This window comes from Mya arenaria, chromosome 6, assembly GCF_026914265.1.
Source record: "Mya arenaria isolate MELC-2E11 chromosome 6, ASM2691426v1".
Lineage (NCBI taxonomy): Eukaryota > Metazoa > Mollusca > Bivalvia > Myida > Myidae > Mya > Mya arenaria.
The window spans coordinates 5,296,056-5,313,175 of NC_069127.1; the positions used below are offsets into that span (position 1 = coordinate 5,296,056).

At 33.6% G+C, this 17,120-nt stretch overlaps 2 protein-coding genes across 3 annotated transcripts; both read right to left on the bottom strand.

Moving 5' to 3' along the window:
- Positions 1–205: 205 nt before the first annotated feature.
- On the bottom strand, positions 206–7,926 carry LOC128236949 (adhesion G protein-coupled receptor L3-like; the record flags this gene model as incomplete). The annotated part of the gene is made up of 17 exons (XM_052952089.1): positions 206–326; positions 794–841; positions 1,031–1,072; positions 1,598–1,724; positions 2,030–2,115; positions 2,213–2,285; positions 2,415–2,484; positions 2,732–2,882; positions 3,009–3,111; positions 3,232–3,335; positions 3,436–3,491; positions 3,726–3,966; positions 5,652–5,722; positions 6,748–6,873; positions 7,006–7,194; positions 7,395–7,533; positions 7,789–7,926. Coding segments are annotated over 16 exons (1,731 nt in total), but the record flags the coding sequence as incomplete, so codon positions are not given.
- On the bottom strand, positions 7,807–14,819 carry LOC128238521 (sushi, von Willebrand factor type A, EGF and pentraxin domain-containing protein 1-like). Of its 2 annotated transcripts, XM_052954514.1 has the most exons (7): positions 14,720–14,819; positions 13,331–13,489; positions 10,728–10,913; positions 10,116–10,289; positions 9,827–10,000; positions 8,696–8,860; positions 7,807–7,961 (listed from the first exon to the last, which is right to left on the bottom strand). In XM_052954514.1, the coding sequence occupies exons 1-5, from the start codon at positions 14,778–14,780 to the stop codon at positions 9,933–9,935; spliced, it is 648 nt and encodes a 215-aa protein (XP_052810474.1). In that variant the 5' UTR covers positions 14,781–14,819; the 3' UTR covers positions 7,807–7,961; positions 8,696–8,860; positions 9,827–9,932. The 2 variants fall into 2 exon arrangements, with proteins under 2 accessions (XP_052810474.1, XP_052810475.1); XM_052954515.1 differs by lacking the exons at positions 7,807–7,961; positions 8,696–8,860 and adding an exon at positions 9,341–9,402.
- Between the last annotated feature and the right edge of the window lie 2,301 nt (positions 14,820–17,120).

Consider the following 17,120-nt stretch of genomic DNA (forward strand, 5'->3'; position numbering starts at 1 on the left):
TTAATAATAAGAGAACATCTCCTAATCCAGAATTTGTGGAAGCCCAAAGCTTACAATTTTGTGAAAAAGCATAAACGGATAAATGAAACGGATAAATGTTTTCATATTAAATTTATGCTCAACATGAGCTTGAAAAAACACAATAATACGAAAAACACACATTAATCCAGACTTATTTTTGTTAGAATCTTTATTGCATATGGTTTTATGAATGTTCTCCGTGTGTGTAGATTAAGTAGCAGGTGGAGTATAAAATACAACATCTTAAAACTGCTCCGCCCCCTTCCGGCAAGTGAAATTGTCAACCGTCGTCAGCTTTAGATGTCCTGTTGAGAACATATGGGCATATGAAATGAAATGTTTCATGCTGTTAATACATGTTGAACCTATTATAATTAGTATATATATATATATATATATATATATATATATATATATATATATATATATATATATATATATATATATATATATATATATATATATATATATATATATATATATATATATATATATATATATATATATATACTTGTATGTATATCACGAAAAAATAGAATTTAGCTTACGCCGATGCTATGGATGTTTACAAGGTTGCATATACCATAGCTGGCAAATTGCAGATGAACATTTCAGTCGAACCAAGACTGCTGTTTCAAAACCCTATATGTAATTCATGCCCTTGAAGGTTCTCTTACTATATTAGGTCTTTCTGTGCTAAAGTTTCACAATAGGAGTTTCAGCTTAGTTCCAGATTTTCATTACATATGGTTTTATAGCAAAATCGACAAACCAGGTTTCTCCGGTTGATCGATTCATCAATGCCTCAAGTCTCTAGATGCTGAAAGAGAAATACACACGTCAATGATTTTGAGAAAATATATTTCAATAAACATAATGTTTGTATGTTGTGCATATATGCTCCTGGAGTACACGCGGGTGAGACCTTCTACAGTATATCTTTGAATATACATATATACATAATTTCAATGAAAAGAATGACCTTTTACTTAAAAAAACACATGCTTACTTTAAGGTCTTTTGATTTTGACATTTCCGTATTCGATCTTTTCTGCAAAATAAAATAGAACTTTAGGCTGGACATAAATTAATAAATGAATCCGTCTAAATTCGAAACAATTACGTATTTTTTTTGTAAAATGACCAATAACTATGGGTACATGTTCTCGAAGTTGTTTTACCACAATCAATACAAATTAATCAACCACAGTGGCAAACAAACTGTCATTGGCCATATTTTCTATATAATTCGTGTCTTAATATATATAAATTTCCAACAGTTTTTGCATTCATTATAATTGTACATGCACTTTACAATCAAATTAAATCACTCTGATTTCTTTCCTTTTTGACGAATGAATTGCTGAATTTATTTACATTGTGACGTGCAAAAACAACAGATTTATCTTTTTACTCAAAGCACAATGGAATAGAAAAATGATGAAACCCTGAAAAAATAACATTCTAAATACTAACATATACAGCCGATACGAGAACACTCAATACTCAAAAGCGATTGTATTTAAATACAAAAAATCGACAAACATATGAAGTGAGAGCATGTTAACATGCTGACCTGAAGACCGTTACAAATGGAAAAGAGGTATTGCATGGAGTAAAAGTCCTCGTTGATATAGAATATGCCCAAAATCCATGACACACCCATCAGAGGAACAAGTACACAGAGTGAACGAAGGCTTGTCCTGTAAAAGATTGTTGCATTCAATTGAGCAACATATGCAAAACGGAGTGTTTAATGTCATATTATGCAATTCAGTTTTTGCTAATGAATCTTGCAAAATGTTTCAGAGACTCACAATTACTCTTTATTGAATTCAATATTTATGCAAAAAGCTACAGAAACAAGCTCAGTAGCAAAAAGTTTAAGCATAAACCCGGCTTAGTGGCACTAGGCAAACGCCAAAGACATAGAACACAAAATCACAAACAAGAAACATAGAATCACAGCACAAAACACCACAAACAACACAATCAAGACTAGACTTACTTTATTTTTTCTGGCATTTTCTTAGTTTCCATTGCTTTCATTCTCAGCATTTTGTTGAAAACAAGGACCAGACATAAAATGTTCAACTAAAAAAGAAATGAAAAGATAGTGCAAGAATATATTTGAATACAATAAAGCAAGCGTTCAACAAGTATCACAATACAATCAGAATTCACATTTAACACTTATCAAAATAATGAGCAAGGCAGGCGCCACGAACGCCCATATTACTCCATGTAAGATAGATAACCAGCAGCTGAAAAAGAGTTTGCATTTTATTAATTTTCATTTAAAAAATTCCAATTTAATGGATTTTTATTGTTCTTTTTATACTTTTCGATAATATTTGTGTTTACATACATTAGAAGAAACCATTTTTGCTCACAAGTCAGTATTTCCATATCCCTGTGTCTGTGTTACTCCGAGTGTTATTCCGACAATGACTGCTGGTGAAACTATTGATATGGAAGGAATATCATTAGTGTTTATATCGAAACATGTACATAGATGCATATCATTATTGTCACTAATAACATGACTTTTACCATTTTGATAAATTCCTTAACATCGATTCCAGTTTTAATAATTATGATTAACTGTTTCGTAATAAATATAGAAATCCTGAGAGTAATGTATGTGAAATTAAAAAGCTTACAAAAACATACGAATTATACAACATTGTTTCTCGTATGTGTTTATTACCCCATGAAGCAATGACTAGTGATCTCGCCCTTGATCTTGTAGCAAATACATAAAGAACTGTGTATGCCATGTCTATTCCCTCCGCCAGCATCAAACAAAACACGACCAAGTATAAATAGTGCAACAAGCCAGCAACAACCTTACAAAACTCCTGTTCAACAATATAAACTCTAGTTGAAAACGAAATATATGTATACTTTCATTGACAAATAAATAATATTCCACAAATAGGTAAAAAACAAAAACAATGCATGTACTATTGCTACGATAAAACTACATTGCTTTCTGTTCTGTCGACTCCGGCCAGGAACACGACGCATGAGAACAACAAGGCAATACAGAGGTTCAGAAGAAACACAGCACGGTCGTTCTTTATGTTCCTACAAAAAGACATGTTCAATATAGGCCAAGTACCAACGCTTAGGTTAAAACAAGAATATTAACATGCATTTTGATTAAAATAATGTGAGTAGGAAGCTTATAGAATACATTTCACTTACCTCCATAAACAAATGTACACAAAATATGTTAATAGAAGACACAACATGGATACAGCAATACCAACAATGGAAATTATGCGCAAAGGTATTGACTCGGCATCTGCCTAAAACACAAACATTGTTATCTTTTAACGCCTATATAAAGGAGCAAAAGGTATATATCAAATTTGTATACATCCATAACATTGTTCTTTTCTCGAATACCTGCACGAATGGGCTCATCAGCACAGCAAAGTTAGTAAGGTGATTGCACTCACAGACTGTAAATTACCATTATTTAACCAATTAAATGCTATCATATCTCAAATTGCTTCAGGTCAATTAGATGGTAGTTTGATGAATAGGACACATAGGGAGTATCGGGAGTCGAAAATGTTTTCCCTAATGGGACATTTCTTTCTCGAATGTTCAATTTCAATAAGTTTGAAAAAATATTTCATTAATAGTCAAAAATATATATTGTGCTATGTAAACAATGATCAATTGTACATTACCTTCTAACGCATTATCGTCCAACATCAATTTACTGTTAGAATTATAAATCCAATCTTTTCTAGCATCGAGTGCACCATCAGATGAATCATTTGCAGGAAACTCAATATCTTCATTCTTTATCCTTTTCACTTCCAATGCGACATTTGTCTTGATGATTGTGACTGATGTATCATCACTAGTTAGATTACTTCTTCTAAGAGCAGATCCCAAGGAATCGACTAGTCCCAGTATTTTTTTGCACTATTGTCATTCTGATAAATTAGATTTGCATCAGGTTTCACACTCATTTTAAAATATAAACTTTACAAATGGAGTGAAGTAAATAATTCCAAGGTCATATTAATCATTTTTTTGGCACGATGTAACACTCTGTGAGCATTAGCCACTGAGCTAGCATGAAAAAGTTTTGTTATTTACACACGCAGTATATACTTAAAAAATCCGACCAACAAATATGTTAATTATCTGATAGCTACATTAATCATTATTGCAAATGTTGATACCACTAATGATAGGTTTTGTAAAGTTGCTTGCTGATTACCAAAATGTCACATCATTGACCGATGTATATTTTAGTAACTATTTTCATTAATTCATATCAACAGAAATCGAACTTAAAGAAGAGTATTCTATATCATTTCAAGGGAAAAAAGGCGTTTCTGTTTTTTTTTTCATTTTTGGGTTAATTTGCGCGTTTTCATTTTCTGCCCCTGGCTCCCTTTGAATGTTCCCAAGATAATATGAGTTTACGCTGCATTAATGTATATATTTGTGCATCGGATACCTTACTAATTCAAATAAATCTACAGAGACAAGCCATGTAGCAAAAAAAGTACGACTACCCTATTTAAAAGAGCAGGGCTAAGGACCAATATATACTAACATGGAACACACAAACACAACACAGACAGAGCAGACAAGCATCATAATATATTAATTAACACTCATTGGCATGACCGACTTGGAACGTTCAGCAAAAGAGGAACAACAAAACCAATATAAATTCAGCCTGACTTAAACCGTAAATGAACAAGCAAAAGGTAATGACGTCAGACTTACGTCATTCTACTTCCGTTGTGTGCAAACTTCAAGGAATTAATAGTAATCACGGCTGTTATGCATTTTTTCATGTGTTCACAGTTAATAAAAAAAAGCATTCTTAAAATAATTTTACCTATGCTTTCAACCCTTGCCTCATTTATCTGTCGAGATTAAAATACTTACTGCTGCCTTAAATTATTTTGGACGAAAGTGTCATGTCGGACTGTGTGATCTCTTTACTTTAAAAGTAGACTACTTTCCTATTAATGACAAGACATGACAGTCGAGTTGCTAAGAAGAGCAGCAACATACTCCAGTAAACCAGAAAGCGCTGTTATCTCTCCATCTGTAAGAACTGTGGTAGCATCTGTCCAATATGTAGTTGTTACAGCGGTCAAAGTTGTAAGTGCCTCTGTGATGTCCGTTTTTCTTACGTCATCGCTCATTGTGAGATTGCTGATCTGTTCGAGTAGATTAACTGTATCAATCTTTGGGATAGTGTCATAAGTTAATAAAATATAACGCAAATCTTAGAGAGCAAGGCAAATTTCACAAATATTCCTAATTATTCTCCCATTTAAACGCTATTATTCGATTATTGATAGTAAAAGTCTTTTGGATGGCCGAGATTTTATTGCTAAGTCATACATGCAATGAAGTTCGTTTCTAGTCAAATCGGGGACATGAATGACCTCTTTTGCAAAAAATTAATACACATCGGGGAGGGAGTATTCAGCATCTTTAATTCCATCAATCTATTCACAGTAAAAAAGTATTCGAAAAAGTAATTCCAAATAGATACAACTTATCGATACGATATACAAAACATTTAATATTAGACGTTTTAATTTTAAATTTTTCTCTTCATTAATGGCAATTTCCACGGTTGATATATTACAGTTGTACTGTGGTCGCTCCCATGAACCGTCAGGACGACATCTTCGAGACTTGATACCTGTGATAGAAATTTCACATTTAGGATACATGTAACCTATAGGAAATAGGTACTGTTGTCACTGCCACCATGCAAATAACGTGATCAAATATCGCATCGGTAGGATTATAATTATCTTTAATTTAAAGTTTTGTTGTTTTTTTAACCTAAATGATCTTGAATAACTAAAAATTAATAAAAACTTTCCAAAATAAGAGCATTAAAAAGTTTTTATAGTTAAAATATAGTTGAAATCCAGCTTTACTCGCTCATGGTGGCAGAAAATTCTGCTCGTCAGGAGAAATCGCCGCGTAGGAGATTGATATCTTAAATTTAAATAAATATGTATGAAATTCGATGTGATTTGTAACAGTTTACTCGCAAAATGTATTTTTGTGTGAAACATATCAAACTAAACTCACCCTGAAAACCATCATCGCAGTCATAAAAACGTGTCATATTGGCGGTTATCTCAGTCCATAACGATTCTCTGGTGTCAAAATGTGCTCCACTGTAAGATAGTAAAACATGACTTTAACTGAAAGTTTGATTGAATGAAAACAATTATAAAAAGTTAACTCTTTTAGGCCCAGTCCTTAGCAAATGCAACCGAAGCACCATATATAGGTGAGGTGTTACGGAGCTGAACTCTTTTTACAAATGAAAATTTCAATAGAATTAAGTACAAAACGCACAATTTCTTAAAAATAGTAATTGATGGTGTGCAAATATATGCCAAATTATCCAAACAACAATGTCATGTGGTCTATCAAGTAAATCCTAATTTCTTATTTAATGAAGAAGTTTTCATTTTCAAATTAAGAATTAATCTGAAGTTACAAGTAAAGCGATGGCGTTCACGTCATCAAAAAGCCACACTATTTTGTTGATGGGATATATCCTCATTTTAAATACACAAACGAATTTCGTATTTTTATCTATGACATTAGTATAAATAGCTTATTTACACGAACATGACAAAATATACCTATAGCATTGCAAAACGGTTGTGCCCCCCCCCCCAAAAAAAAACCCAGCGGCCTGACACTGCCGAACCCTATCTCCTATAAGCTCATATCCATTGTTGCACGTATACGTCGCATTCTGATGATATGTTGTTCCGCTCGGAATATTTACTCTTCCATTCTCTGGACTACTTAACGCTTTACAATCTGTAAACAACAATTAATCGGATAAATTTTAACGAAATTAAAAGAAAAACAATGTTTTTATTTTAATGTATTTAGTATCTGTAAATTACTTTTACCACGATGAAATGTCGGGTTTAAAATACCGCACACTACCTTTCACTTGACAATTTGGTGTATTTTCAGTCCAAAACATTTCGCCGCTCAAATTCACAATACACAACCTCGAACCGTTTCCAATCAAATCATAGCCAATATTGCATTTGAAAAGAGCAACCTTTTGAAAGGTCGTTTCTTCTGGGTTTTCTACTTGTCCATTGACTGGTACATCGACTGCTCCACAATCTAAAATGTAACAGTTAACAGTTTTATCTTAAACTTATAAATTTCACCGTTTCACCCATTCAATGACATTGATCTTTCGGTAACCGAAGCTAAATGAAGAATGCTTGTATCAATGCTTAATGTGAATATCATGTATATCATGTATCAATATGATTGCTAAAAGGCTTCACTCAGTATATAACACGATAACAAAAGATTACCTTTAGGCAAGCACGATGCCTCTGACCATGATCCATTACTTAAACATGTCACGTGATCTACACTGGTGTCAAATCCAATGTCACATATAATGTCAGCGGTGGAATCATATGTCGTGTTGGATCGATCATCCAGAGTGATCTGCCCGTTGGGTATGATTCATTAGGTCCGCAATCTATTGGAGGTTCAAAAACATTCAGACAATGATTGACTGTTCATCGGTATTTCACCATTAAATAAAAATCTTGCTAGATCTATAAAAATAGTTTCTTTAGAGTAGAAGAACGTAAAATGTAATGCACACATCGAGTGAATAAAGCAACTACAAACAAAGTATTAAGCAATTTTGCAGATGAATTTAAAGAAAATGATATAAAGCCACATTATTAACCTTACCTTAGCGGCACACGATGCCTCTGACCACAAACCATTACTTAAACAGATCACGTGATATACACTGTGTTCAAATCCAGAGTCACATATAACGTCAGCGACGGCCCCATATGTCGTGTTGGATGGGTCATCCAGGCTAATATGTCCGTAAAGTAGTTATTCAACAGGTCCACAATCTGAAGACAATATTTGAAACGATGTGATAAAGACTTTGTTCGAGTATACATTATTTACCAGTGTTGTTGTCTCAAAACCAAACATAGCAAGCGACTTAGTGGTTAAAAGCGAGTTTGAAAGCATACGCAGATACTTTTGGCTGTTTCAATAGTCTTTTGATACAAACTTTACAATATTGCGTTCAATTTGTATAGTATAAGTTAATCAAACGCTTATTCAATTAGCCATTCCAACAGTTTTTAGTCCCTTTTACTTTAATTGCCGATAACATGTCATCATAATGAAACAGCTCGAACAAACAACATCTTAACATCATCATTGACAGTTGCATCAAATACATTTAAGTACAATGTTTTTACCAGGGTTGTGTTTGAAAACATGGATGTATTTTTACCATACTGGTAAGAGGCCCAATTTCGACTTGAAATGGAGGGTTGTCTTGAAATACGCGAGAAATACTGAAACTTTCAAATCACTGAGAAAAATCGGTATTAAAAATCATAATGGACGCTTATGTAAAATCAGAAGTTAACTGGAAATTTCAATATTGCTAATAAATTGCCTAAAAAGTGTTTCTATTTTGAATCTTTAGTTCGAAATAATTGGACATAATCTAAAATAATAAACCAACCGTAATGGAGTTGCTAAACAAGAGTTTCACAGGGTGGGCGAATAATTGGTACGAGCGAAAAAGTGTTTTTTAACCAGTATGAAATGTTTAACATAATTTTACCTTTTGGCAAGCACGCAACCCAACACCATGACCCGTTACTTAAACAAGTCACTTGCTCTTTGCTAGCATCGAACCCAGAGTTGCAGTTCATGTAGGAAGAGGAACCGAACTGAGTATTGCATGAACTGATATGCCCGTTAGTCAGTGTTGCAACAGGTCCACAGTCTGCAAAATACAATTCCAAACTGTATTTGTATGAAACAACAAAAACATCTATAATTGGAATCTTCCCAATTGTTGATGTAAAAAAGAACCCTTATCCGCATGTATGCGTGTTTGCAATTCGAAGAAAAAATAAAAGTTATGACACATATAAGTGCAACGCTTTAACCTTTCGGTGAGCACGACGCCCATGACCATGATCCGTTACTCAAACACATGATTTGATCTGTGCTTGCATCAAAACCTGCGACGTATTTCACATTAACGGAGGCACCAAATGTTGTTGCCGTTTGTCAGTGTTGCAACAGGTCCGCAGTCTGCGGCATATTTTGAAAAATACATTCATTTGAAATTTTAAAATTCAAATAAAAGAAAGTTAATGTTGAACTTACTTAAAATAATTATACTTATTGCAACAATATCCCATTTACATTTTGGCGCGCAAGTTTACTTCTCTTTCACGATTTGTATACTCAATTTTACCTTTAGGCGAGCACGCCGCCCATGACCATGATCCGTTACTTAAACACGCCATTGGATCTGTGCTGGCATTAAACCAGAGAAACATGTTAAGTAAGCGATGACACCATATGTAGTGTGTGCGGAAACGTTTAGACTGACTTGTCCGTTTGTCAGTGTTGCAACAAGTCCGCAGTCTGCGGCATAGTTTGAAAAGTGTATTCATTTGAAATTTTATATAATGAGAAAGTTTAGTCATTTCACATAGAATTTAGAATTAATCTATAGATTTGGGTTTTGAAAAAAAAACTCGCTATGTTGTTGGGAGCTCTTCAACCTATCAAAACAAATCAAAACAAAAAATGTCCTCTCAAAGTGAAAATAAGTAAATCGATATTTCAAGGCATATTTCAAGGTCATCGGATCTTAATTTGACTATAATTAGCAACTTAAAATAATAAGAAATACGCAAGTTAACTTCTTTTTCACGATTTGTATTATCATTTTTACCTTTCGGCGAGCACGCCGCCCATGACCATGATCCGGTTCTTAAACACGCCACTGGATCTGTGCTGGCATCAAAACCAGAAAAACATGTTACGTAAGCGATGGCACCTTATGAAGTATGTGCGGAAACGTTTAGACTGACTTGTCCGTTTGTCAGTGTTGCAACAGGTCTGCAGTCTGCGGCATAGTTTGAAAAGTGTATTCATTTGAAATTTTAAAAAGCAAATAAAGAGAAAGTTAATGTTGAATTTACTTATAAGAATTATATCTATTGCAACAATATCCCATTTACCTTTTGGCGAGCAAGCTGCCCATGACCATGATCCGTTACTTAAACATGTCACTTCCTCCGTTTGTGCATCGAACCCTGAGTCGCAGGTCACATTAGCATAGGCACCAAACGTTGTGTTACTTTCATCGACGTGGATGAGTTTCCCGTTAAGCCCTTCTAGGACTAATCCACAATCTGTTAATAAATTCAAATTACATCGGATACCCTAGTCTGTGTTGAAGTATGAAGTTTTTATCTAATCGCGAAAATTAGGTATACAAAATTCTAAATCTCTGAATCAAATCATATTTGTAAAGCGAAAGCCAAAATCTTATAAGAAATTGTGGATGGGTTATGATCCGGCTCTATTATTCATTTCACCTAGAATTTAGAATTAATTTATAGATTTGGGTTTTGAAAAAAAAAAACACGCGCTATTTTGTTGGGAGTTCTTCTATTTAACAAAACAAATCAAAACAAAAAAATGTCCTCTCAAAGTGAAAATAAGTAAATCGATATTTCAAAGTATATTTCAAGGTCAACGAATCTTAATTTGACTATAATTAGCAACTTAAAATAATAAAAAATACGGCAAGTTTACTTCTCTTTCACGATTTGTATACTCAGTTTTACCTTTCGGCAAGCACGCCGCCCATGACCATGATCCGTTACTTAAACACGCCACTGGATCTGTGCTGGCATCAAAACTAGAGACACATGTTACGTAAGCGATGGCACCATATGTAGTGTGTGCGGAAACGTTTAGACTGACTTGTCCGTTTGTCAGTGTTGCAACAGGTCCGCAGTCTGCGGCATAGTCTGAAACGTTAGTAAAAGTCGTTGCTTTATTGTTAATATACTACGCAACAGTAACCAATTTACCTTTGATCCAGCATGTTGTCCATGACCATGACCCGTTCCCTAAACATGCCACTTGCCTCTCATTTGTAAGACTTTCAAACCCTATATCACACTTAACATGAGCGGTGGCACCAAACGTTGTGTTACTTTCATCGGCGAGAATGAGTTTCCCAGTAGGCACTGCCTGTACTGGTCCGCAATCTGTGGATATACTCAGATAATAAGTTAAACCTATGTATGGTCTTGGTTAATGTACTCTCGTTTTATGGACAGTTTGGCCATGCACATTTATATTTGCATACGAGGAGTATTTCAAATATAGCGCTATTATATTTGCTATGCCTTCGTTATACATGCAATGTAAGAATACAATTTATTAACATTAATACTCGTTATCTAAACATTTAATAAGAACAACCATGTTTATATTATTAATATCTGAATGCCTACATACCAGTTACAGGTATCAATGCAACAATGACCACCGAGCAAAAAGTGCAATTGCATTAAATATACTCAAACCGGTGCAGAAGGTAAATGATGTGCAGTTACCAAGGTTATAAATAAGCCTTGTAAAGACTAGAAGATGATCAAGGGGATCGAATTTAAAAATGCCCGTGGGTAATATTTGTGTTTACTCTGATAGCACTGTAATGACTATAAAGTCACTTTATTGTGAACTCCGTAAAGCTTCCGCTGTTAATGTTAAGAAACGTATTTAATCCACTATGACTAAAAGTTGTCATTAGTTATTTATTGTGTTTCAAAGAACGAAGGATCTGCACTGTTTTAGGGAATGTTCTGCAGATGATGATTTGAAGAACACATATTTTATTTGGACATATTATTTCTACGAAAGTGCTACTTTTTATCAAACGTAGAACCTATAATGTCCTAAATACATAATGTTCTTAGTGTTCTTAGTGCACAGACCAATTTAATGAATAACATTTCAATAGTTTAAAGGCTGAAATAAATACCAAGAAAAATGAAACGCACGGTGAGACTCGTGTGGCATTAATAAATCTATTGCAAATAAACGTATTTGCTCATGGAGTGAAGAGTTTATGATAGAGAAGAAAATATACATACGGTTTATTAAGGATTTTTAACTGATATAAATTTTACTTTATAAATGTCGGAAGTACTCCTACATCGTTTTTTTGATCTACTAGCCACGAAAGATATTTCAGAAATAAACTGACTAAGATGAGCTAGATTTCGGCATTTCGAATCAATGACATGTCCAATAAAGATTTTCGACGTAGAATGGTATTTCATGTTATACATCACAAAATTAACTACTACACTATGTCTTAAAGTAATCAAGAAGTGAAGACAAATTCACAATAAACGTGTTCTCAACCCAGTTTAGAACAACATTTGTTGATACTTTAAATCATTTAAATCAGCATATGGGTGTGTATGACACGTGTGAACTAAGTTCCGCGATTTGACTATCTGAATCCAGCGTGATATAAGTGTGAACAGCAGTGTTTAAACATACATGTTCCCATTATTTAAACTATTCTGTTTAAGCGTACGTTGTACCATTCGGAGCTCTTCGGCCATTTTCCATCGAAAACAACCACGGATGTATGCCGGTTCATCAGTAGTTTGTAAAAAAATAATGATAGATTTAATTAATTGTAGTGTTTTAACGTGTAATTTGTATTACCAAGTTGATTGCCAGTAAAGGGTATTATTGCATGAATAATTTAGATCCTCTTTAGTTAAGTCCTTAACTGCTCTATTGATACCACTACGCGATCTACTTGCAGCGTAGTGAAATTTAAAGAGTTTTGACATAGTTAACCGTTGAACCACATTTGGTATACCGAATTTTCATTTCAGCTGTCAGACTTGAATACTGCGTATTTCATTTGGAACTTGTTGATGAAATTTTAAATGATTTTCTACAATGTTCTGAATGTCTTCTTTGCTCGTTCTTATTTATTACATCGATTTCGAAATTCCTCGTAAGAACGCATCTGTCACATTATTCATGGGGATTAAACAGCCGAGTGGCTCGGGTGTCCAAACGATTTTCTTCCAACAGCTGTGTTGGACTGCAAGTTATGGTCACTTTTCGATGTCACTGGGTATCGCTACTATTGTCGTATCAGAAATTACGAGCTAAGTGATAGCACGAAAACAAAAATAATCAACCCTCGTGACACAAATGAGGATTAGACATCGGTAAGCAAAATAATAAAGCATCGCTACTTCACACAGAATAAAGAGAAAAAACTATGGTTACTATTCAACATTATAAAAAGTAACTGGAAAATAAATATGTTTGATCCTATAAAACGCAAAGGAGGCTCTTTTAGTCTATTGAAACGAGCTAGAGTATAAAGTTAAGCAACACAAACCTATAACTGTACACATTGCTGTCGTCCAAGTGCCACTCTCTGAACACCTGATCTGGGGCGCACTTGCATTGAAACCGTCGGAGCAAATCACGTCGACCAGGGACCCATATTTGGTCGCATTACCGTTTATGATGGTAAAATGACTTCCAGCTACACAATCTACGGATACAATGAACAAAAGTTTCTAAAATAAAGGAAACTGAAAACGATAACTGCTGAGACTTTTGTATTTATATAAACATGCTAACAATTTAAATCGTACCAAAATTAGCTGACATATAATAAACGTGATTCGTTGAGAAACAACAAATGACCCCAAAAGTATTTTTCTATAGAAAAAAGACCATTGAAAATAGAAAACAATGGCCCTGTAAATATAGAAAAATGACCCTGTACGACTAGAACAGCGCCATCACTTACAACAAAAAATGACCTCCCATATATTTTCGAATCGGGGTCATTATTACATTAAGAGAAGTCTTTTTGGCAGTAAAGCTACCTTATAAAACATGCCAATTTACAAGAACAGCGTCGCCATCCATAGGTATATATTCTGGTCATATTTATTGGACTTTCTGTGTATCATCATAGTAAATATATTTAATATGTATAATGCTAAGATCTTTTATAGAATATTTGTTGACACGATAAAAATGGTATTGGTTTATATCCCAGTATAAAATCTGCATCAATTAAATGTTTGACAACAACGTTTCTTTTGTATAGGGGCGATGTCATTAGACTACTATACAAACTCGAACATTAAGTGTTTAATAAAAGAAATTGGAAGTATTACGTCACAACACGTGAATCATCTGGCATGGGGGGATGCCAGATGGAGTTTTCCAGCACGGCTGAATTTACCGGAAATGCCTATCCGGTGTGCTAGAACACATAGGACGGAAAGAAGTTAAATCCATTTGAAGTTATTGTAGGTGGTAACAAACAGTGAACAAGAAATGACACAGGACTTTGGCTTTTTAATCTGATTATTGTAAAAAACGCTTTGAGTACTTTAAATTTCGTCGTGCCTCATAAAATTAACCGTGACAGATTGACAGTGGAATCGCGAACATGAACCAATAGGGATTCTACAGCAAAAAATAGTATTCAACTGATTGATTAAACTTTTGGGTTTTGTAATGCTAAGAACCATGTATGTCTTAAATAAACTTTGTGTTGTTGCTTAAAATTACAATTTCAAAATTAATATAAAAGAATCATACAAAGTTGTTTGCAATGGCTACCAAACATATTTCCTCCAATTTTTTTTTTTAAATAACTGGAAAGATTTTCGATATTTTTACATATATTGTGACACTAGGTGGACTAATGTCAAATACACAGTCCCGATGCCGATTTGTTTTATTTATAAACTAAAAGTAATACCATTTTGTAGGCACTTGATCGGGACCCAAGCACCGTTTAAAAGGCATATAATTGTTTGCATCGAGTAGTATTCACAAGTAATATTGACGCCGACCGCATATGTAACTCCTTCATATCTATGCCATCAGTTGGGGATTTGGGATGGTATCCCGCAATCTGCAGTAAAACATAAATACATTTTCTGATACAGTATCAATGCTACTTTTAATCAATATTTCTTTGTAACATTGGTGATAGAAGTAAATATTCAACAGCTAATGTACCACGGCAATATGATTCCTGGAATATCTATGATTTATACATTGATGTAAGTTTTTGCCCAAACTGGAAAGTTATTCCAAAACAAGAAAAGCGGAATTCTTGAAGGATTGTGACAAAGGTCTTATACAACAAGGACTTCGCTTGTCTAGTCTCAAGCAATGGTCACACTCCTTCTTTTATATCTATACATTTATAGCACAAAGTTGACAGATTTTGATATCATTGTTGTCAATTAGCAACCAGACGTAGTTTTTAAATAGGAAACAGACGTCAATTTTGTCACGAGTCGTCATATAATAAACACATTAATTAAAAGAATTCTTTACACAAAATAAGAAATAAAAATATGCCTTGCTTAAATATTACAAATAAAAGCAATTATTGTGCACAATTAAATTGTTTATAAACATGCGGAGTGATTTTGTTTGATATGCGTAATGCCAATGTAACCTCAAATATATACATCTTGCGTTAATTACTTTGTGATTATAATAAAAAAATGTTTCGTTAATGTATTTAATAAGTTTTTGTTTTAATTAAAATATTCCGATAGTTGGTGGAAAAGATACAACCTAAGACGTTGCAGGGGGTTACTAACAGTGTTGCACCTACCAACATCGGAGGTGGGTGTATTCAATGGGGTCGTTCTTATTGTTCCAAATACGACATTTGTGGATTGGCAAAGAATTATAGCCACAAGTAAATCATAAACAATCGCCATCTTTGTATATCTGAAATAAAAGATCAAACCAATCCTTCAATAAAATATGGTCACCATCTAAGCGAAGTTTTGTTAGCATGTCATTTCATGAATTGGCCGTTTATACAAAAACATATTTTTATAATTAGAAAAGGTGGAGATTAAACAGATGGAAAAGCGCATTTCGAAAGGAATGTAAGAATTAAAAATTTGGTTGTCATTTTTAATTTGCAATTATTATTATTTTAATTATTATTATTGTTTATTTTATTATTATCATTATTAGTAGAAGTAGTATTAGTATTATTATCTAGTATTGAACTTAAACTTAGTAGTAGTGAACCAGTTATTGTTTATGTTATCATTGTTATGAGGTCACTCAGCTTAGCCTATAGACTAATTCCAACTTGATCTATCTTGGTAGTTCCGATAAAATCATCATCTTGCTAAAATCCTTACATTTTAAAAATCTAGTCATAGAAAATAATAAGAACTTACATTCCCAAAATGCGTATTTCCAATTTCCTAATAGTCAAAGAAAACACTGCGGTTACAATGTCACATCATCGTAGAAAACATGTCGCCTATGATCTTGCACACGCATCTTCCGAAAAAACGGTGGAAAGTCCCGTCAGTCTTATTATCAATTCTTTGCATATTTTACACTAAAGGAAAACACACTGACATAACTAAAATAAGTATGGATAAGTATTTTCCCACAAAACTATATCAACGGATAATGGTAAAGATTAACTCAGTATCTTTTTTCCTTTATACAAAAGTAACTCCCTTGAAAAGATGAGTTGTGTATACTCAAAATCAGTAAAACAGCAATACCGGAAGCTTACCAAAATTGTTTGCGTGACTTGTTTTACAATTTCATATCATCATACGTTCATGTATCATACCCATTGTATTGCGCTAGCACGAATATATCTCGTTCTTTTTTGTTCAGCATGGGCATATATATTTTAAATATTAGATTGCACGTAATTTTAGTTGATGAACATGTGTTTCATTGAAATAGATATGATCATAGAAGTGGAACGGATTGTATTTTTCATTCATATATGCGAAAATATTCGTCGCACTTTCGTATCACTTGACAAAAATACATGTTAAAATAGTATTTGATTAATTTTAGTCAAACGATCGAAGTGGAAACTGTGATGCCGGACATATGATATGCTATATATACTTTAAGCATCCCGATTATGGTGATGTTTTAAAGAAAATTTGTAGATTTAAAATGTTTCCAGCAGGTTGTCTGGCAGATAGACTCAATGGATTTTATTTAAACCGTGGATATAAAGGCAATAATTTGAAGAGCACTTGCCTTCTAGTTTTTGAAGATGAATTCCTGAAACAAAATATAGGGTTGAATTTAGTATCCTTACAATAACTAAGCTTTCAGTCCTTTGATTTTACGACGATTTTGCT